The sequence below is a fragment of the Patagioenas fasciata genome, chromosome 24, assembly GCF_037038585.1.
Source record: "Patagioenas fasciata isolate bPatFas1 chromosome 24, bPatFas1.hap1, whole genome shotgun sequence".
Taxonomy (NCBI): Eukaryota; Metazoa; Chordata; class Aves; order Columbiformes; family Columbidae; genus Patagioenas; species Patagioenas fasciata.
In genome coordinates this window covers 6333091-6355234 of record NC_092543.1, presented here as the reverse complement: position 1 = coordinate 6355234, position 22144 = coordinate 6333091, and the positions used below count along the sequence as shown (strand labels likewise).

General features: G+C 48.6%; 2 protein-coding genes across 2 annotated transcripts; one reads left to right on the top strand and one right to left on the bottom strand.

Annotated features, from left to right (window-relative positions):
• The first annotated feature begins 1810 nt into the window (after positions 1–1810).
• POU2AF3 (POU class 2 homeobox associating factor 3) lies at positions 1811–10142 on the top strand. Its single transcript, XM_065855535.2, has 8 exons — positions 1811–1894; positions 2009–2144; positions 3349–3636; positions 3690–3832; positions 4958–5053; positions 6860–6917; positions 8442–8668; positions 9543–10142. The coding sequence occupies exons 1-8, from the start codon at positions 1811–1813 to the stop codon at positions 9879–9881; spliced, it is 1371 nt and encodes a 456-aa protein (XP_065711607.1). The 3' UTR covers positions 9882–10142.
• A 1086-nt stretch (positions 10143–11228) lies between these two features.
• On the bottom strand, positions 11229–21649 carry LOC136111495 (NF-kappa-B inhibitor delta-like). The gene is made up of 7 exons (XM_065855742.2): positions 21572–21649; positions 20835–20981; positions 18784–18835; positions 18224–18390; positions 17741–17857; positions 13967–14131; positions 11229–13532 (listed from the first exon to the last, which is right to left on the bottom strand). The coding sequence occupies exons 1-7, from the start codon at positions 21647–21649 to the stop codon at positions 13461–13463; spliced, it is 798 nt and encodes a 265-aa protein (XP_065711814.1). The 3' UTR covers positions 11229–13460.
• Positions 21650–22144: the final 495 nt, after the last annotated feature.

Genomic DNA, 22144 nt, shown 5'->3' with positions numbered 1-22144 from the left:
AGGTTGTTCTGAACCTTTAGCTGCATCTACAAAATGACATTGCCAGAAGAGATTTGGGAAGGCTGGGGAGCAAGGCAGGAGCTGAGGGAAGCCCTCCTTGATAGCACGGAGTCTGTATAATGATATCCGGCTACCCAGTGGCATAAATGTACATCCCTAACACTGGTGTGCTGTAAACATGGAGTTGTCTGGGGCAACAGTTATGACCAGAGTAGCAAAGGCATGGTACATTTGAGCCTTCAGCACAGAAGGTTACAACCAAATAAAGCTCACCATACTATACCAGGGGCTATCAGGGCACCATCCTGCCTGCTGATCTGCACACGAGGAAGCCTCACCATCTCTCCCACCTGCAATGCACAAAACACACCCTCCCCAATTGTCCTCTTGCCCTGAAGAAAACACAGAGCTGTTCCCCCTCTTGCCTACCCCAAATCAGAACAAGTGATGCGATTCAAAGCCTTGTGTCAGCGGGCACAAGGCAGACTGCTCCTGGCCCCTTGCCGAGAGACACCCACCTGGGGCTGTGATTGGGAACAAGGCTGATTTGCGGTCCCAGTGCCAGGCCGGTCCCCATGGCCGCTAGAGGTAGCTCTGCACACACAAACGCACACACACAGGCGTCCTGTGCAACCCTCGCAGATGCAGCCGAGCCCCTTGCTGCCTTCATCCCCGGCTGAGGGTACCCCCTTTGCCCTATCTTGTCCCCCAGCCTGGCACCCACAGAAGCAACCATAGAAGTTTTTGTTGCAAAAACCTCGCTGAGGAAGAACAGGAGCTTTCCAGGGCCTGAGCGTGTCTAGTGATGAGGTGTTTTAAGGTCCTTCTTGCCTTTTGTCCTCAAATCCTGGGGCCGACGGGGCATTTGGAGTCTTCTCAACACCCTAAAGGGATCATAAATTGCACCAGGGTAACAGGATCGGGCCCAGAGCATCACTTCATGCCATGCTGCGTGCAGGCACCTCTCTGCGGAGGGAAGGTGGATGGGGATGCAGCACTGGACCTAGGAACAGGCATCAATATCAGGCCTCTGTAAGCAACAAGTGAGACAGGTCAGTTCCCTACACAAAACTGTGTGTTTAGAGGTGTACCACCTAGTACCAATGCTGGCACGCTCCGTCCTGTAGCCCAGGAGTGTCTCTGCACCTCGGTGTGCACGCAGCAACCATACAACCCCCTTGCTCAGCCCAACTCAGACAACACCTCCCTGGCTGTTCAGACTCCCTCGAGCAGCAGGTGTGGAGCATCCCAGGCTGGCACCCACTCAGCCAGAGCTGCTTCTCTGACCATAGGCCAGGGCAATGCAAGGACCCCCCAGAGAATATCGGGGTGCATGTAGGTCTCTTTGCCACACACCCAGCCCCCGTGCCCCCAAACCTGAGGCCTGCACGAGCCTTCAGCCTTGTTCTGCACCACAGCTGGCAACATCGTCGGGCTGAATTGGTGTCCATAGCTGCTGTTTGACAAAGTGGCAAAACAATCACCATCAGCTATCTCAGCTATAGCTTCTTCAAGGGCCTTGAATGCACGGGGACACCAGGGTCAGTCTGGCTGTATTCTCATCAGGCTCTGAGGGAGAAGCACAGACAGAAAGCTTTTGAGTTGCCTTGGAAGTGATTGAACCACTCTGGCAATCAGCTCTTAACCAAGGCGGGGTCTCTGTGAGTCTGAAAATGCTCCAAAATCCAGGTCATGCAGGAACACCCCAAACATGGGTGCTGCATGTTTTCTTTAGGCATACAGCTCAGTCACGACCGAAGCTGAGCACCCTGCATGCTCCGCTCTGTGGTCTCTGGTTATAGAGGCGAACATGACCCTCCTCCCAGGAGTGCGAGCTCCCCAGCACAGCACCTATGGCATCAGCACACTCTGCCCACCCACCACCCCTGTTTCAGTGGGAAGCAGCTCCAGCAACACTAGGGCTTCAGATCCCAAACCAGGCAGGGCTGTGACCCCCTCCCCTGTAACTCCCCCAGCACAGCATGCTCCTTTTCTTCCTGCATTGCAGGTGGGAGGAGAGAGCTCCTCTCCAGAGGAGCCTGTGGGAAGCACCAAGCAAGGCTTGGCCTACCAGGAGCTGCAGAGGCACAATTCAGTGCAAGGAATGGCATTGCTGCTGCAACCACTCCCCCCAGAAATCAAGTGTATTTGTTCAACTTAAAGGAAAAGGAAAGATTCAGCTGCGACAATAGCCAAACCGAACTGCTAGTAGATTATTAACAGCCTGGCCTGCTTTCTGCCTCAGGCAGCTATTCCCGGAGCACTACAGAGACTGTGGTGCCCAGGAAAGCATTTAAATGCAATGTAAAACCCCAACTACATCAGTATAGTATAGCGACGAAGGGTTACCCAAAAACTGTGTCATCCTACCATACACTGAAACCCCAGCACTTGCAGCATACAGGGCAGGCCAGCACTGAAGAATGTAGGAAGAGAGGGGCCAATTCGTGCAGCAAGAGCAAGTAATCTGAATTAGGGGAAAAGGTAAATAAACTCCAATATAAGGCCAGCATCTGGGCAGATGGCAGGGAGTGCTGTGGAAAGTAGTGGGGTTCGGGTAGCTTCTGCTACCTGGGCACCCAGGGCAGCCTTGTCGTTATGCCACGCCCACCCACTGCCATTTTGGCCCCAAAACTTTAGTGTTCAGCCTTTAAAATGTGAAAAAATGTGCAAAAAGCAGCCCAGTCCCTTGCAGAGTCCTCTCTGCAGTTAGCAAATGAAATATGAGAGGGCTGGAGCCCAGCCTGCGCGACCGAGGGGAAAATACTGAGCTGGTTGTGAGGCATCTGCTTTGTTTGGGGAGAGATGGACAAAACCCTGCAAATGTCCCAAAAGCAAAGGGTGTGGGGGGCTGGCCCCACCAAATCTTATTCCTCCAGACCCTCTGCTAAATGGGGATGTGCTCAGTTTCACAAAAAGATAGTCCATTTTGTGGAGCTTTTGAATATTCAAATTGAAAGTATCGCGCAATCATTGATTGTCAAATCATTGGTTTCTAGAGGTTTTAAATACTTGGCATTAGGAGAGAAAAACTCAAACTTATACCCGTAGGGATAAAACAATAATATTGTCGGGATCCACCTGGCATTGCCACCGGGCAAGCAGGTCCCTTCACCCCCAAATTTTAAGCCTGTCTCCTCTTGCCCTCTTCACCTGCTCTGAGGCCGGGGCCAGGGCCAGGGCCACCCCTGCCGCTGCACCGGGCGCCCGGCGAGGTGCTGCCCGCTCCTGCTCAGGATGTCCGGTAAGCCCTGCCGCGCTCCCTGTCCCCCGTCACCCCATTTTGGGGCTGTTTCGGGGTTCGCCGGGCTCATTTCGAGAGTGAGGCAGGCAATCTCGCCTCCCAAGCGTGGAGGAACCGGGGAGGGCGGGGAGGAGGGGAGGAGGAGGCAGAGACAGGGACGCGCTCCTGCCGGCCGAGTGCCAGCCCCGACCGGCCGCGGGGCCGCCAGCGGGGCCGGCGCGCAGCGGAGCGGGGCGCAGCGGAGCGGGGCGCAGCGGGCAGGCCTGGCCCGGCGGCACGGCCAGCGGGGGGAGCCGGGGCGCCGCACACCGGCCCGGCGCCGCTCGCTGCCCCGGCGGCCATCCCCGTGGCTCCCGGCGGGGAAGCGCTGCCGTCCCGAGCCCTGCGGCAGGGTGGGAGACGCGACCCCCGCACGCTGGTTTCCATCTCTTCGTGCCCTCGCCAGGCTGCTCTCGACCTTCTGTCTACCACGACCCCCAGCCCGCCCTTGTCACCCTGCTCCTGACCCCGAGCCCGCCCTTGCCATCCTGCTCCTTGACCCAGAGCTCCAGCTTCATCACCCTGCCCCTTCCATCCACAGACAAGGCGGTTCGGCAGAGCTGGTCTTGCTCTTGATGCTTCAGCTGCACGCAGACTGCCCTGGGGCCTCGGAGTGCGAGAAAAGCAGGATTCTCGAAGCACAATGCTCTGGCATGGGAAATGGGGGTGGAGGCTGCCTGCCAGCCAGCCCCTGAGTTAGAGACGAGTCCATGCATCACCTGCTAATTTGTCTTTAAGTTGCTCATAGTGTAGTCTCTGGCACTATCTATGAATCTGTGCAGACCAGAGCCTAGAGGATGTGTGCAGTACAAACCCGAACTTGCAGAAGGGGCTTCTAGCTCAGCACCCTCCTTGGCTAAAGGGGGACCGTGTCGACAGGGTGTTCTCATTACACTCAACCCTTCCCTCGACTCGTTTTCCTCATCTTCAGTTTGTTGAATAGAAAGAAAACATTAAAAAATGAGATGAATAATCTCACTGCTGAGAGCACAGCTCAGCAAGCTCCCCACGAGGCCGACCCAGCCAGAGGCTTCTGGCATGAGTACGGCAAGTAAAAGTGATTTTTCAGAATAGGTAAACTCTTTACCATTTCCTGTATCGAAAATCCCTCACCAGGAAGTGACTGACGATTGCTGATTGGTTTTGGCTGGAGTTCAGACACCCTAAATGCTTGTTTGAAATAAATGGGAATTGTACAGAATGAGCAAAATGAGATAACCTAGGTTTTGCAAGAAATGATTCATGAAAGCAGTAATTTTATTCATGTTTCGTTTAGCCCTCTGAATAGCTGCCCACATATTTCCATTGTTTTACTCCTGGTCTTTATCTGCCAGGTGAAGTGCTTCCCACGTTTATTTTCAGGTCCTTAGAGTGGCAAATATGATGGGAATTTAAACAAATTCAACAGTAGCACCAAATGGAGCTTGCTATTTAGGAGACCTGGAGGGTGTGATAAAAAGAGATATTAAAGAATGAAACAAAGAGTATGATTACTACATATAATCAACACAATTTTTTGTCATGACCTTGACTATCAGGTGTCAAAGAGGGCTACAAACTGTGGTTACAAGTGACTTAACAGTGACCAGTTATCGTCTGTTTAAGCAGACTCCATGCCTGAAAACACTCTGTGTGCTCTGAAGGTCTCCTATCTTGTAAAATGTTTCTCTTCCAGGAAAGCCTAAGGTGTATCAAGGCGTTAGAGTAAAAATTACAGTGAAGGAGTTACTGCAGCAGAGACGAGCACGGCAAGCAGCAACCGGCACAGCAGTAAGTACAAAGTCTTTTGGTCTGCTTTGTCTCTTTTCTTTTAATCTTTTTTACTAAGACTAATCCCTGGGCCAAGGAGGATGGGAAAGAAGAATATTCAGCCAGGCTTAGTGCAACAGGGATCTGAACAGGTGACAGTCTGAGCCATCAGTGCAGGGAGGAAGCAGAACTGGTGCTCCAGAAATGTAACTCGCTCAGGGTTGGAAGGCTCACATGGAAAAAATCATGTCTCCAACATTTTTCAGTATCCCCCGGGCAGCTCCCAGCCCCAGGAAGAGATAGAGATCTGTGTGTGTTCACACACACGTGCACACTCTCAGTCACTTATCCAGTCTTTGTAGGAGCCCTCTAGCTCCAGCCACTCTAAGGATTTGCATAAAGAGGTTGGTAACTCATTATTTCTTCCTGGTTCATGACATTATAGCTTTGGATGGAGTTTAGATTTCATCTCCCACCTTGTTGCAGCTGATTGCACAAAAAGCTGATCAGCCCGCAAGCCACAGGCAGAGAGACCTGGGTGAACACCGCACGAAAGTGCTGGGCTTTGGAAATGCGGGGGTCACTCCTTCCCTCCAGCCCTACCAGAAGCAGCATCTTCCCTGCAGCCAGGTGGTACAGGGCTGTGTGGAACTGGTTTTCACTTCCCACAGCGAGTTTACACAGCACTTATTTTGTCCACATAGGAAAGAATGAAAAGTGGCAATGCAGGAGTTTACCTTTGTCATCTGCAGAAGGTACACGCTGTTCTGGAGAGGCCCCAGAGGCCGGGGCTGGCAGGATAAGCTGCGTCCCTGCATTGAAAAAAGCTGAACCTGAAAACTTCTGCTGGTAGTGGTCTAACTCTGTCTGCCTTGTCACCCATTCGCAGCCAAAGAGAAAAGGGGTAGTCCTACAGACACTTCAGCCCAGAATAGCTGCTGTTCAATGAACTAAACACACAGGGATGCACTAGGAAGCCGTTGCTAGGGAAATGAGCCACTAACTTGGAAGTGTTTTGAATAAAGAAAAATTAAGTGGAAGTTTGTCTGAATTAAAACTGGGGTGGGGGGGGGAAACCCAACCAGAAACCAACCACACCACAACAGTATTTGTGTTTGCGGAGTAAAATCCTGGTCCCAAACAAGAAGCAGCAAAACTCCCACTGCTTTTATTCTGGATTTCTCCCCCTCTAGCAGGTCAGGTTCCTAGAACAGATTGATCTGTCTGCTTCGTCATGCCTCAGAAAATGATGCTGTCCATCTTCAGAGAGCCACGTAGCTGCGTTACACTGGGGAGGGATGTCGGAGCTGTTGTCAAACGACAGCAACACTGAGCACAGTGACCCAGTCCGATGCCCAGCCATGGCGATACCTGCAATCGTCTTTAGCCACGTTTCAAGAATTACTGCTACAATTTGCTAATTACTCCTTTTCATTCAAAATTAGCCTTACGAATTCTTTGGGATCCCTCCAGTGTGGAAGTCATGGTCCTAGAAATTAACACAGGTTAGTTGCAAAGGCAGCCACATCTCTGCTGAATTAGTAGTAATGATGCAGGAGGAAGAATGCACTAGACAGGTTGCTAGTGGCTTTACAGCAGGTTGGTGTTGTCCTCCTCCAGTGCCCTTACAGGCTCAGGGGAAAATCACGTTATATACGTTAATCTTGCTTTGTCAATGCTAGGGAAGTTTTCCATATCACAGCCATGAGGTAAAACAGGCTTACACAAATAGGTTGAAGCGAAATCCTGACTTACCTCAACAAGCAGAAAACCGCTCCCCTGTGTTACAGTGTATACAATTCCTTTCCTTCCCTTCTCTTTGGTCAGGTTTCTTGGGGCAGCAACAACATCCAGTTTTCAGAGTCTGTGTCTCCTCCTTACCCAGGTTGGTACAAAGCCCATCCACATGTCCCTGCCCACCCCCTTCCCAATTTTTTCCCACAGCCCGGAGTCTTTCCAGCCCTTGGTTGAGGCAGGCGCTACCAGATAACCGGCAATGCAGCCAATCAGCACCTGAAAGCAGCCCGTGAAATGCAGATGAGGATGCCGTGAGGCCAGCAGGGTACATATTACCGTGTTCAGGAGCATGCTCACACGCTCTCATTTGTGCAGGTTATTTTCCCCACAGCAAGGAGCGAGATCCCCTTCAGGAAGGGACCCTCATCCCCTAGGGAATGACACCTTATCCAGGCTGCCGTCTGTGGGTCCGGCTGGAGCCAGAGGGTCAGATCACCCTGCAGAGCTCCAGCAGAGGTGGCTCTTCTTGCTCTCCTGGCAGCACCCGTAGGAGTGAGATGAGTGTCAGGTTTTCAGCAGCACAAAGAGTTTCTTCCTCCTGTATGTGACTATCCAAGGGGAAAAGGGTGGGGGGAATAGCACTTTGGGCTCACAGATCCTTCAATTATTCTGCAGCCAAAGCAGAGAGACTTAAAAGGTTTGGGCAAGTGTGAATATATACATTGTATGGACAAGGAAATGATGAAATCATCAATATTTGGGAATCCATTTGCTTATGTTAATACAGAAACGTGAGACATACCAAAGCTTTTTCAGGCTGGAGAGTCTCCATCTGTTTATGTATTTTGGGTGATCCTCATTTCCTCCCCACATCCAGCTAAATACTGCCACCTTGAACCTGCAAAGCATTACGATGCTGTCTGACTCTCTACCTACGCGTAGTTTCATTGCCCTCAGACCTGTGCCTCTCCATGTGAACAGAGCTTTGATTTTAGCCATATTTGAACACAGCAAAAAGAGATAATTCAGAAAAGTCAGCTCTGCTGGGAGCTTTTGTACCCACAGACAGCCTGACCCTAAGAACTCGTGCCTCCACCAGTAACAAACACTATGTGGACACAGTGCTACGTTATTACTGACCTATTCCATTTTGTCTCCTGTCTGGCTGTTTTGAAGATAAAAGAGCAAATTATTCTTCTGTTCTGCCCTTTTTCCTGCAGATGTAGCTACCCTGCATCTGGAGACTGGGTGAGGGAAAGGTGCGAGCCATCTGCCAAGCTGTGAGGCATAAATCACTGCATGACAAGCTTCTAGGCTTGTAAACAGTTGACATTTGAAGGGAGGCCAGAGGGTGCAGAGTCTGAGGCATTTCCAGCTGGATCCCTGTCCAAAATGGCTGGAACCAGAAGAGTTTCCAGCAATATTTAAAGAGTTGTGGAGTTTTCTAAGCAGGCTGAAGTTCCCAGGTTATTTGTATGCTTTAGAGCATCTTTCTTCTAGTGTCTGCTTCCTTAGAAAATTCACTCTGAACCTGAAGGACCTTTTTCCTTGTCTAAATCCATAGGGCTGCTGAACATATGAGAGTACTAAAACCTGACCTGGGGTGACACTTGCCCTTTGTGAAGGCAGATACTGAATAACCTGCTGCCGTCTGGTTTACCTTCTCTCCTAGCACCTTTTGATTCAGAACCCACCTCTTCTGTTCCCAACTATTGTCCATCGTGGCAGTTTGCAAACTGCCTCTCCTGTGAAGAAAGCCCTGGCTATCTGGAGCAGCTGGTAGATTCCTGTCTTCAGACCGATGCGCCCTCAGACCCAGCCTTCAGTGCCTACCAGACATCCTCACACTGCACCCCGGATGCCTTCCAACCAGTCCCGCTCTGCTTTAACCAGAGCCTGGTAAGCTTTGTGTCGCAGGGGAGTAGCCGCAGGTGCGCTCGGAGGGAACGTGGGGATCGGAGTCACATCCTGGGGCAGAGCACCACAAGCTGACTTGGAAATGTCACTGCTTTTAGGGGCATGGAGTACAGACACAGCAATGCAGGCTGCCTGTGAGCTTGGGCCTCCAAGGGCTGAACCACCTCACAGAATCACAGAATGTCAGGGGTTGAAGGGCCCTGGAAAGCTCATCCAGTGCAATCCCCCATGGAGCAGGAACACCCAGCTGAGGTTCCACAGGAAGGGGTCCAGGCGGGTTTGAATGTCTGCAGAGAAGGAGACTCCACAACCTCCCTGGGCAGCCTGGCCCAGGCTCTGCCACCCTCACCCCCAACAAGTTGCTTCTCCTCTTGCAGTGGAACCTCCTGTGTTCCAGTTTGCACCCATTGCCCCTTGTCCTGTCACTGGGTGTCACCCAGAAGAGCCTGGCTCCATCCTCCTGACACTGCCCCTTTCCATATTGATCCCCAGGAATGAGTCCCCCCTCAGTCTCCTCTTCTCCAGCTCCAGAGCCCCAGCTCCCTCAGCCTTTCCTCACACGGGAGATGCTCCACTCCCTCCAGCATCTTGGTGGCTGCGCTGGACTCTCTGCAGCAGTTCCCTGTCCTTCTGGAGCTGAGGGGCCACAACTGGACACAATATTCCAGGTGTGGTCTCCCCAGGGCAGAGCAGAGGGGCAGGAGAACCTCTCTGACCTACTGACCACCCCCTTCTAACCCACCCCAGGTACCATCGGCTTTCCTGGGAAAAAGGCAATGGTGTGTAGATTCTGGCTGCTGTCCACATTTCCCCAGATGACACCCTGTGATTTTGTTTGTTTTCTCTTAAACTCTAGGCTCCTGGATCTCCCAGTTCACCTGACCTGTCCAGCCCATTAAACCATAGCTGCTCTCCTCCTCAGCTGCCTCCTTTCACCCCAGTGACCCACAGCCCACCCTCTGCTCTGGACACCAAGGCCTATGGCTGGCCTGTGGAGGAGTGGTCCTGCCATATCCCCTCCCCATACAGCACCTCCACCTGTTGCTGCGCCGCCTGTGGCTCCCAGCACGGGGACAACAGGCTTGCACAGTGCTTCCACTGCCCCAGCACGGACTACATGGACTATCTACTGCCCATGGCCATGGCCGATGACTTCTTCAGAAGCGATAGGAGCTGTGACATCTGCTATAGCTAATGGGGACTGTGGTTTTACACATCCACTGTATCCAAATCAGATTAATTGCCCATGAACTATGCAAAGTTAAGCTGCCTAACACAGTCCAGTTTATTCTTCACTACTCACACATTTTCTACACGACATTGTCACTACATTAGTCCTCCTGTCTTGTGTGGTCAGGGGTATTTTGTCGTTGTGGTGGTTTGGGGTTTTTTTGTTCTCTTTGTTTTTATGGTTGTTCTTTAAAGAAATCCTAAGCTGCCTTACCAAATACATGTGATTAAGCCAGCTCTTTTTGATACAAATAAATAATTTGGTATGTATGCTGGAGTCTGTTCGTTCCTCATGTGCTAAATATCAGCACTTTTCTACTAATGATCCAGGATCATTATTGAATCTATGGGTGCTGTTGAGACAAGGATATTTCCAGCATTTCTACACACTGGGGTCTCTGAACTCCAAGAGCTTCCAAGAAGTAGCTCTGTCCTCCATCTCTCGCAGCCTCTTCCTATTTCTCTGCTGCTCTTTCTCCGGTTGTTTTGCAATCCCCTGCGCTAGGTACTGCAAACATGTTTCAAACACCGATCCCCAACTCCATGTCAATAGCTCCAGGTGACACACGCAGTGCAAGTAAAAGCTTGCTGGCTGTTGACACAATGATGTCTTGTTGACACAAGAAAGGAAAGAAAAGACAGAGGACCTCTTAAAGGTCCATTGTGCATTTTCTGGCTATAAGGAAAATATTCTTTATCCCTTTATTCCCTGCCCACCTTCTCCACTCTCCCCCTCCTAAAAAGAAAAGGAAGGGGAGCTTAAAGGAAAGTAGCTTGTGTTGTATCTCCAACCCGGCTGGCACAGCACTACTGAAATACTGACATTTCATCAGTCCCTGCCAGGTGAAGTTCTACCGGCCTGTGTAACACACATGTTTACACAAAGTGAGGATCTGTTCTTACCAAAGCCATGAATAAGCAGCCAGAAGTAGCCCGCAGTTATAGAGAAAATAAAAGGTTCTTTTCTTCAGACTCATTAGCAGTTGCACAGAGTGTTTGATCAAAAAGCTCTCCTTGCCGGCCGACTGGCTGCTTTTCTATGGTACCACTTCAGGACATTTGTTTGGCGATAAGATGCCTTTGTTATTAGCAACTTATCCAAAACCACAGGGTAGGAAGAGATAAACTGTGCAAATAAAGGGGTATCACACATTGCCAGGGCTGCTAAGGTTATAAAAGGTACATTTCCCATGAAACAGTCATAAAAAAATTGAGGGGTTAACTGTGAACTAAGATACTGCTCCAACCAATGAAATTCACCCCAGTGCAGAAGATTTAGCACTCAGGCCACCTTTGAGACTTAAAAGGGAGTTTTCTTGATACAGAGGCCAGGAGCTGGCTGGCTCGACAGGAAGAGGGAAAGGTGCTTTACATGCATGGTGAAGCAGCAGCCTCCAGCTGTCTCGTGGATCCACTCCAAAGACAATATGTACAGCAGGTCTCTAATGTCTGAGCTTCGGGGAGTTCAACACAGATGTGCCTGTAGAGAGAACAAATCCTTCCCGGGTCCACCATGGGATCTTCCCTCTGCAAATCCCATCTATCAGCTCTGAGTAACACAGGCTGTCACAGCGATGCTTTGAACGAAGCCACATCCATCCCTCCCCAGACCGACATTCTGGACATGGCGATGTTTACAGACTAAAGTCACCGATGGCATCACTCTATCAAACGTCCAACAGCAGGCAGATGACACAATAAAAAGATAAGCCACTCATGATTTTTTTTCACTTGTTGCAAAAGGAATTCTCTTATCTCACAGGCATTTCTAGATGGCAAAAAGCTTCTTTACGTTTTCCCTAGGGCCACATGCTGCTCGCAGTTTTACAGGTTTGTTGCTAGCAAGTACAATAAATTAAGATTTTATTGTCCATTTTGTCTTGACACGCAGTACTAACTCACTAATGCACTTATCACTCAATTCAGGGCTTGTTAAAACAACCCTTAAAAGTAAGAAAACACATGCTTTCGCTGGCCTGTGCCCAGATACATGCAAATTTATGGAAACACATGCAAATACACGTCGGCTTTTTTGTCAGTGGATGTTGGCAGGCTTGGAGATACGATGTAGTGAGAAGCAATAGCAAAACAGTAAAGAGGAGGGCTGAGAAAGCTGAGAAGATCTCTGCATTTCCCAAGAGCTTTTGTTCAAGTTTGCTGAACAGTTGTTCAAACAGTCCAGGTCTGCGAGACTGACAAATGCTTTAGAAAACCCCTTTGAGTTAGTCAGTGGGGGTGATCAAGGAAGTTGCTGCAGTGATTTAAGACATCTGCCCTTCATCTTATTGTTCAGTCCTGGTAGAAACAATAGCGTGTGCGACATTGAGAAATCAGCAAACTGTAATGTGTACTGAAGATGAGACACCCTCTGGGAAAAGGTTGTCAAAACACAGCTTTCACTCCCTTCAGGCATCCACCTTCAATCCTATTGACCCTGCAGAGATCCTGTTGGCAACTGATTGCACAGCAATTCACGAATCATTTCACAGAAAGGATAAGAAAAATCTATTAAAATGCACCCTTAGATGGGAATGGGAATTGTAGAGCACTTACCACACTGCACTCTGACCCTGCAGAGGTTTTCTACCCTGTCCATGCCCAAAAGCTCTTAAGGATCCCAAGGAAGCCTCTGCCTCCTGCACAGGCATCAGCTCAAGTGAGGGTTTAGCTCCGCACTCTGAGCTGCTTCCAGAGTTATTCTTTGCCAGCAGAGCTGGAGACTTGGATTGCATCAGATGTCTCCAAACAGAATCTCTTCGCTAGGAAACACTTAAGACACACGAACCTGAGAACCTGCCCCATGTACTTGCTCTTACAAGCATCTGTTTTCTTTGCTTGGGGTGGGGTGAGAGAGTCTGGCAATGGACAGCTGCTCCAGCTTTCTTCAACAAAGTGCTAAGAAACGGGGTAGTAGCAGCTTGCAGGAACCCTCACGTGGGGCTCTTGAGTTGGGATGATGGTTCACTCAGGTGAAGTACAGCCATGGATGACCCCTCAGGCTGACTTGTCCTCTTCCATCCAGTCTTTTCCCTCACCTCAAGCCCCTGCATTCCCAGGCTGGCAGGAACAACGGAGGTAATTGCACATCACAAAGGCTTCGGCATTTCAACCAACACCTCTGCACAGGGCCTAACAAGAGGCACAGTTCAAGCATGTCTTAGGGCAGTATTTCTCAACCTTTTACAGCCAAACTACCATCTCGTGTTCTGCCACCACTGTGGGTTTCAGTTGCCACCAAAAAGTTGGCTGAACTTCAAACATTTCCTTATTTATGTAGCAGCCATTTGTTTTGCTTGCCTCCTCGCTTGCAAGCAATGCTTGGGGTTTATTAGTATTCTTTGTTAGGAAAATAAAGTTTTCAACCATTTGAAAGCTCATCTGTTGATGTCTTACGTGCTGCTTCTGGTCCACAGGTTGAGAAATGCTGTCATGCCACCCTGGTTCAAAGACTCTAGGAGCAGGGACATGTTGTTTAACCATCCTCACAGTGTTTCTAGGAGGCCTTGCGCCATCAGGTGAAGCTGTCCCAGAAATTGCAGGCAACCTAGGCTCTGGCTTTTCGGTGACAGGAAACGAATGCGGATGCAACTTTCCCTTTCTTCAGCAAATGCCTAACCTGCCAAAAAACGTAGAAGTTCATAATGCACCACCTGAAACTGTGCATGCAGACACCCCAATACATACATACACACACTTATACGCATGTGTATGTGTAAGTAAATACACATATAAACATATCAGATACTACAATGAGCTCCAGGAGCCTTCTCGTGCCTGTAGGCAAGAAACCTGATCATCCCTTGAGATTTGCTGCCATTGTGAAAGAACTATACATTGATACCTCCCCAGATGTGTTTGGAGTACCAGCTAATAGGCATTAGCTTTGTGGTCCTCAATTACAGATTGACTGCAGTGGGGAACCCCCAAGCTCACATCACTGCAATGGCAGAACCGTGTCATACAGTTTGTCCTCACTGTTCTCCTGGTAAGGACAGACAGCCGTGGTGTGCACAAGCGCGTCAGGAAACAGCAGCAATGCAGATCACATACCTGATCCCCAGCTTTTCCAGAAGGAGCCATATGGATCGGCTGATCATTGTCTAAGTTTCGGATGCTTGGGTCTGCCCCGTGGTCAAGGAGCAACTGGACAATTTCCTTCTGGTTCTTGTCACGAGGCAATGCAGCTGCCATATGCAAAGCTGTGTTGCCATGTGCCTAATGTGGTGGAAGAAAAAGAAAATGAAGGTGGGGGGAAGGAATAGAAACTCCCTGATAAGTGGCACCACCTACTCAGAATTGTCCTAGAAATGGAGACTTGTAAAATGAGAACTGAAGAAGCCTCACATGGTTACTTGCTGGGAGGTGAGGGAGTATCCCTGCTCTGTTTCTCCCATGTATGGCTGCTCATGCAGGATATGTGTGGATTTAGGTTTTTCTTTCTGATACAGCTCTACAAACTGGGGGCTTTAATGCTTGGGCTAACAGCTAACAAATAGTGCTGTATCAGCAACATCCCTAATCACTCTGCTCCCTGCTAAATTGCACCCTCAGAGACCTGAGGAGTTATCTGAAAAAGAGGAGGATAGAGGCCACATAACACGTATTTATCCAGTAGAAACAACAGGAGCTACTTCACTGGGAAACATTTACGTCAGCCTAAGTGACACAAAACAGTGTGATGTGTTACCCATCACACATGGGCTATGCAAGGATCAACAATCGCAGACCTATTTGTGCTCCGTGCATCTCCACTATTCCCTTTCACAACCACGTGCGAGTGCCAGAAAGTTGCAAAAGGACCCTGACACAAGTGAAAGGCAGACCCAGTTGTGCACAGGTTACATGCGAGGCTCAGACTGATTTGGATACCAGGCATCTCTGACTGTAAGAGTCCCCCCAGTCACCAAACTCGTAGCACTAAAAAGAGGTGCTTTGAAAGGTACCAAGCTGTCCCAATGGTCCAGCTGAGCCAGAGGTCCGGGAGCCTGTGTCTCTTAGTGACTTTGTGTACTGTGCACCAAACAGGGCTTGGCTCTGCAGCACACAAAGTAAATCATGCTGGGCTCCAAACCTCGATCCTCCCCAGTATGCTGAGGGTAGCGCTTGGCTTCATTTTTATGGCGCTATCATTAAGCAGAGCCCTGAGATGAACAGCCTACTTGAACATGCATTGACTCCAGCTTTTCCAGCAGCGGGATTTGCATAGAAATGATACACAATATTTGTCGTGAAGCCACGGGAGGGCGCAGGACAGAACACGCTGCCGTTTGGTGCAGAAAAGCTGTGCTATCACCCAACCGTGTAGCAATCTGTGCCCCTGCCTAGTCAGGTATGACTGGTAACGGTTTTAAATGAGAAAAACCTAATAAGCAGATGCATAAGGCAAGATTTTTTTAGTCTGCAAAAGGTATCATTTAGGCAGTTGTATATTTTTTTCTGTCAGAAACATCACGTGTTTGTCATGAACTTGGAATGCCTGGGCACGTATTGCAATCTGTATTACTATTCCAGTTGTTTAAAGGAATACGTATGATTTTCAGGTCCTATTTACCACTGAGACAAAAGGGACACTGAAGCACAAAACAAAATAGCAAAATCTTAACAATGCAGACAATCCTCAGACAAGGCATTTTTTACAAGCCCTGAACAAGCAGATCCTTGTCAGTATTACCATGGAGTCGAGGGATAGTTGCAGACTCTTTATAGGACTTCTTGTTGAAATGGAAACATCTGCATTTGCTGCATCTTTGTGGCAAGAGCACTTGACAGCTTCCACGGGGCTAAGAAAACAGGGCAATCTGACAATGCTCAATCTTGAAGCCTCCCATTGACTTTGACAGGTCAAGACAATGGTCCAGAGCACCAATATGTGGGCGCTAGGAATCCTTTGGCTGAAATATATGCTTCAATGTTTTTCGCATTGTGAAATCCACAAGGAAATGGATTTGGAATGAGAGAACCACAACCCTGGGTGAACCAGGGAAGCCAAAATAATGGACTTCTGCATCTCTGGGTCTTTTTGTCATCTTCATACTTGAAAGAACTAAAAAAGTCAGGATGGGTACCAGACAACCTTGCCGTCATATTTCTCACTGTCCAGACAGCTCACCAACCAGACCGAAGACTCCAGGTGATCCTATCACAGTAAGGAGCTCTCACACTGTTGCGATAAAAAGACAACAGTAGACTCCCACAAACAAGCTGGCACCTGCCTAATGGGCCTTCAAAGATACAGAAAGAATGTAGTGAAAAGGCAACGTAAGGTCCTTCACTATACAGAAAGAGAGAAACACAGTGTTTGTTATTATCCGCATACACGATGCAAAATGTGTTTCCTCCAGTCCAACTGAAATCTGTAGGGGAAAAAGAAACGTGACGCTGCCCAGTAATCTGTTTCCCAAGTGAGCAACTGAGCTGATAGAAAATATTTAATCCCTTTCTGATGGCCACAAGCACATGGATGCACTAGGGAGTACAAGCAAGGCTGAGAGAGTGAAGCTGTTGACGTGAGACACTAAAGCACTGACACTCTCAAAACAGCCTTAACCTCGTCGTCCTCTCCTGCTCCAGTTTACCCTTCTGCAGAAGCACCCAGAACCACCCACCAGGTCCTGCTGAGAGGGGCAGATGGTCAAGAGCCAAAGCTCTGAGTGATGGTACAGAGCAATTTCTCAGCTAAGGCACAGGAATGCCAGGATTTTTGTTCAGGAGGCTGGGTGAAGCTGATACATCTGCAAGATAGTGTCACTGCTTGATATTTGCTCAGAGGTGAAGCAAGGGACAGAAGGGGATGGGCAACACAACAGCAGCACTGGGAAAGTTTCTAGCTTGTTTTATACAAAGCCAGGAGTGGCTGGGCCTCCAGAAACCCTGCAGGGAGAAGCCAACGTTAGCAAAACTTCAGCTCAGTAGGGAGGGTTGTATAGAATACCTAAAGTATTGCACCCTCAGAGTCAGAGAGGGTTTACTTGCCACGGTGCCGAGGCTCCCGCTGCTCAGCAAGGGTGCTGCCTTGCTTCGAAGAGCTGGTTTCCCCATGGTTCACCTGCCTGGCAGTGTCAGCCGCCAGTTCACTGCCTGCAGCACGGGTCTGTATTCTGTTATTGCTCCTGGCAGCTGTTAGGGCTTGGTGGGCCCTGTGGATGTTTTGATTCTCCAGGCTCAAACATGCAGGCAGCCAGCACAATAACCAGTTTGTGCCCAGGCACAGAGTCGGAAGACTTGCAAATAGTATTTAAGGCAGAAAGAATCACCATCTCCCTTAAGTGAAATAGGAACTTCATCCTGCCTGCAGAGAGCATTTTTGACAGGATATGATATGCAGCTGCTCTAAACTAGTCTTTCAGTATTATGTTGCTGCCAACAGCAAATCATTGCATCATTGCAGATCTGTTTTCTCAATCTTCAGCCTAATGTAATAAACTTCATGCTCCTCCTCAAGTAACCGCTCCCCATGTCCTTCCTCTTCCCTGGCTGTCTCACTCACCCTGACAGCTTCTGTCTGCTGGGAGAGGGGCCTGCGCTTCATGGCACAGCTCAGAGTTCAAGACAGGCACTGATTTCCAGGAGAAGTGTCTATTTACTAGAAAATGCAGTTTCAGGTTAGGGGGAGAAAAAAAGTCCATGTTCACAAACTCTTGTTCTTCCCCTCCAGAAAAAAACATGCGTGTGGGATGAGAACAACTGGTTTCTGTGGGACCCCATGGATCTAACACCTCTGTCCACATGCAGCATCCCACTGCAGCCAAGCTCTCGCGCTGCTCTTGGCATCTCCTCCGCCCGTGGATGTGCACGCAAACCCTGTCCATGCGTGGCCTGGCTCACCTTGTTGTTGACAAAGTCCTTGGACTTGAAAGCATTCAGCTCCAAGAAGTATCTGAGCAGGGAGATGTTCCCATCCTGGACTGTATAATGGAGAACTGTCTTGTTACTTTTCACATCCTATTGAAAAACAAAACCAGAAAAAACAACCAAAATAAGAAACATTCTGCAGAAAAACCTGAAGTTGTCATATAAATCCATCAGACAAAAGTCCAGGACATCTCTGCAGCTAACGTGGAGCACCTCCTTCCCTTCAGTCGCCCTCTTACTGTTCAGTGTCTGCTTCGGACTGCAAGCAAGTAACTCCAAAAGGCAATAAATGACTCTGCAACCGGTCACTGTCCCTTGAAAGGGGAACAGGCTTGCTCCTTCTACCAGCAGTTCATTCCTTCTCCAATTCTATAGTCTGAGCATGGGACAAGCATCAGGCAGGGCAGGGCTCCCATGCAATCACTCAGCATAGGGATAACTGAGGCGATGGCTCACCCGGCTGTAGATGGAGGCTCCTGTCTGCACCAGGAGGTGGATGCACGACTCCAGCTCTCTGCTCTGGTGCTGAAGATCTTCCTGCTGCTCCTCTGTCAACATCCGGCACCCCTGCTCCCGGAGCAGGGTGTTGTGGGCCAGAACTGCACAGTGGAGTGGGGTATGGCCTGGAAAACCAAGTATAGGGGGAAGATAACAGTGTCAACAAAGATATCGATGTATAGAGAGGAAGCGAGGGCTGGTGGGGAGAACTTATGCATCTCTGCGCTTGTGTTGTGGAGACACAAGCCTTTCTATGGTTTCAAAAGGTGCTATATTGGATGTATAGACAACTTTATGGGGCACTCCACCATGTGCTCGGTTCCAATCGTGCCTTGAATCATCAGCACCATTGAGTTCTGTGGCATTTGAGTGCACAGCATCAGCTCTCCCCCAGTTTCTGAGGCCACTCTGGCCTCCTAGCACACCAGCAAATACCAACAAGCATCAGCCAATGAAACAGCCAATACAGTTTTCCGGTTTTTAATACCACTAGAAAATATTTGTGCAAAGGTTTTTACCTTCAAAATCCTTCATTTCTAAATCAAGAGGGAAACCTAGAGACAGTATAACCTAGAAGCAACAGAGAAATGAAAACCTTTAGTTGAGCAGAATACTGGCCAAGCCAGAATCAGTCAAAACTAACAACATGTTAAAGCAAAACACACAATCAGATAGTGAGCGTTTAACTACAAACTAAGCCCTCATTTGACACTCGGTTTCAGTGTTGTGAATCTATTTCCCAACAGGGACATTCAGGGTTACACAAGATGATCATGTTCGCTTGTTTGCTAAAACCCACTTAAGTATGGTACCCCATTAGATTCTCAGTTTAGAACAGTTACATTGAGTCACTGCCCCCAGCACAAGAGACCTGGCCTCCTCACTTTGACTTGGAATTAAGCAAAGGCACCAATAACACCAATTCATATCTGTTCTGAGTTATCCTTGGCAAAGACAAATTAAAATCTCTCCTTGACCTGTGGTTTCTTGTCTATATATTACAGACAATACATTTTTTGCTCTTGATTGAATAAAGCAAGTTGTTCACGTTAAAGCATCGTGGTTGAAGATTTTTGCAGTGTAGTGGCTCATTTAAAACCTTGTCAAGCTGGCCAAGGCGCAGGACAGAATCCTGTTGCTGAAAGATTATCAGAATGGCTAGGGCTTGTATATTTTGATAACAAGAATATTAATATAACATATACAGATAAAATACAAGTAGCTCTGAGCTGCCTGGTTAGTAGAGATTAGATGTTTAATCTGTTAGGAAAAACAAACCAAAACGCAACGACCAAGCAAACCTTACAGTACTTAACAGCTGTAAATGCACAGAGAGGCAAGCCTGCGTGCATTTGCCATTTCTATGGCAAGGGAAAGAAAAAAACACACCAAAACACCCCCCAAATAAAACAAAACCCCACAAGGCACTCTGGGAGGGTTTGTTAGAATCATCAGGTTGTAAACCACTTTCCCCCACTGAATGCAACACCTGCTTTCCGAAGAACTGGCGATGTTACACATTAACCGCCTGCTCATGACTTAACCCTGGGCACGTGCGAGGCAGAGCTAACAGCACCGGAGCTGGAGCATCCGCTTGCCAAGCACCCCCACACTTCCACATCCCTCATCCTCAGAGGACCCTGTGCCCTGTCCTCGGGGAAAACTCCACATTCAAGCTGCTTATACTCGGTCCTGACATGAATCAAGGGAGGCACGCTTTATTAATTCCATTTTATGGCCAGTAGGCTAAGCATTTAAGAGACACATTCCAGTATGCCTATCTCTGCTATGAAATCCCTTCCAAAAATTCCCACAGTGACTTTTCTCTTCGGGGCTGTTCTAGTCCAGCGGACACACAACTTCGATGTCTATAGAAAGATCTGTGAAGCAATAGGAAGGATCTGGTCATATAAGTCACGAAAGCTCTAGTAGATTCCGGCCGTACAGGAGCGCCTAGTTTTTGTCACACCCTTGAAAATGTTCACAATGGATCTTGGTTTTGCCTTAAATGTGAAAAACATGTCTTATTTTGAAGGCTATCCCTGTGCTGGCTCTGTCTGCAGTCACATCTGTTCTCTCTCCAGCTGGCTGGAGTCTGGACATGATTTGTTGCTCTTGTCTGGATGGCACTGACATCAGGAACAGGGTTTCACATTGGTATTATTCCTCCTCTCCTGACACCCATAGCTTTCATCACCCTCTGGGGAACCCCATCCAATGCAGGTGTCCATACAACACCGGGGGCTCAAACCAGAGCCAGCCCACTCTACCTGACCTGCCATCAGCAGATTTAGAGCTATGATCTGCAGAAAGGATTTATTCCCCCCCTCCCCAGATACGTTAAAGCCATTTCCTCTGTAACAGGAGGTTGGTGTCAGCTGCAAGCATAGCCCTGAAATAGGAACAACCTCGGAAGTTTATTCCCAGCACAATATAAAAGGAGATTTTCACCAGCATTCATTGCTTACTGACGTATTGCCTTCTGAGCAGGTTATTTAAAGACACCAATACTGAGATTTTAATGTTAGTTTATATCACTAGCAATTAAAACGATGAAAGCTTTTCCTACCTGAAGAACTTGGGCGTACCCGTATGCTGCAGCAAGGTGTAAAGCTGACTGCCCTTTGTTGTCTACGGCGTTGACATCTGCTCCTGTCTGGATCAAATCATAGACAATAGCTGGCTGCCGGGCTGTGACGGCCACCAGCAGAGGAGTCTGAAAATAGCAGTATAACAGACAAAATGTGAGAGTCGAGAAGCAGACGCTGTCACAGAATGAGGAACAGGGAAAGGTAGTCTAGGATGAGCAGTATCTGGAATCCCAAGGGTTGTGGTGCACAAATGAAACAGCTCACAGGCACATTTTGGATCCTGCATATTAGGACTCATGGCATCACAAGAATGGGGGCATTTCCCAGCTCCTGCTGAACTCACTTCAACCCTGATTTGGACAACAACCCAAACCCAGCATTTTTGAAACGCTGTATATGTCACTCCTAGCGTAAATCTGTTGCTCGTAGAACCTTCAGCCTCAAAGACTACTGCCCACACGCTCATATTTTCCTGGACCAGTGTTGCCTTAAATCACTCTATGAACCATAGGCTGAAAAGAGGAAAATACCGTTCTCATCCCACCTAATTTTAGGATCCTGCCAGAAGCACCCAAGTCAGTCATATCAACGCTCAAGGCTTTTTTTGCAGTAACAGACAGAGCCGTATTTTCGAGGACATCAGTTGCTCTCAGTCATGCAAAGCCCATGCCCATCCCAAACACCACTGTTTGCAGGAGAAAGTGGTTCACATTACCTTTCCTCTGTGTTCCTTGGCATCAAGTCTTTGCAACAATTTCATGCGCTCTGCAGCTGCCAATGTATACGCCCTCATACCTTTAGCTGCATAAATATGTAGAATTCTAAGACAGTAAATAAAGACACTGATCACTGCTTGGTTGTGAATCACTCTGGAAGTAAACAATTTTATGGGGTAGCATAGCTATTTTGGGGTTTTATACCCAGTGTTCCACAAAACCATGCCATAACCCTCAAAGGGCTTGACCCTGAAAGCACCCACTGCCATGGAAAGGGCTTCCTACCTTGAAATAACTGCGGCTTTCAAGAGCCCTCAGCACTCCTCACCTTTGATGTGCTGTAGTCTCCTTTCTACTTCAGGGCTTTATTTCAAGTGAGGTGTGCCCTCCTGCTTAGAGGAATCTAAGCCATTCACAAAGCCTAGTGCTGGGGCTCAGTCCACCATATCATTATATATGTATCACTTTTGGAGGTGATATAGCCTTTATACATTAGTGAGATCTCAGCATCCAGGGTAGCAAACAGCCTCTTCTAAATGGTGTATTTGTAACGAGCCTCTCAAGCTCTACTT

Excerpts from the sequence above, each read along its gene's own strand:
- POU2AF3 (XM_065855535.2), top strand. The coding sequence starts at position 1,811 with ATGACCCTCCTCCCAGGAGTGCGAGCTCCCCAGCACAGCACCTATGGC. Across the intron at positions 3,833-4,957 it reads TTCCATCCACAGACAAGGCG|GGAAAGCCTAAGGTGTATCA; the intron begins GTTCGGCAGAGC and ends GTTTCTCTTCCA. Across the intron at positions 8,669-9,542 it reads TCTGCTTTAACCAGAGCCTG|GCTCCTGGATCTCCCAGTTC; the intron begins GTAAGCTTTGTG and ends CTTAAACTCTAG.
- LOC136111495 (XM_065855742.2), bottom strand. The coding sequence starts at position 21,649 with ATGAGGGCGTATACATTGGCAGCTGCAGAGCGCATGAAATTGTTGCAA. Across the intron at positions 17,858-18,223 it reads GAGCCTCCATCTACAGCCGG|GATGTGAAAAGTAACAAGAC; the intron begins GTGAGCCATCGC and ends GTTTTTCAATAG. Across the intron at positions 13,533-13,966 it reads CTGGAAAAGCTGGGGATCAG|GTTAGGCATTTGCTGAAGAA; the intron begins GTATGTGATCTG and ends GTTTTTTGGCAG.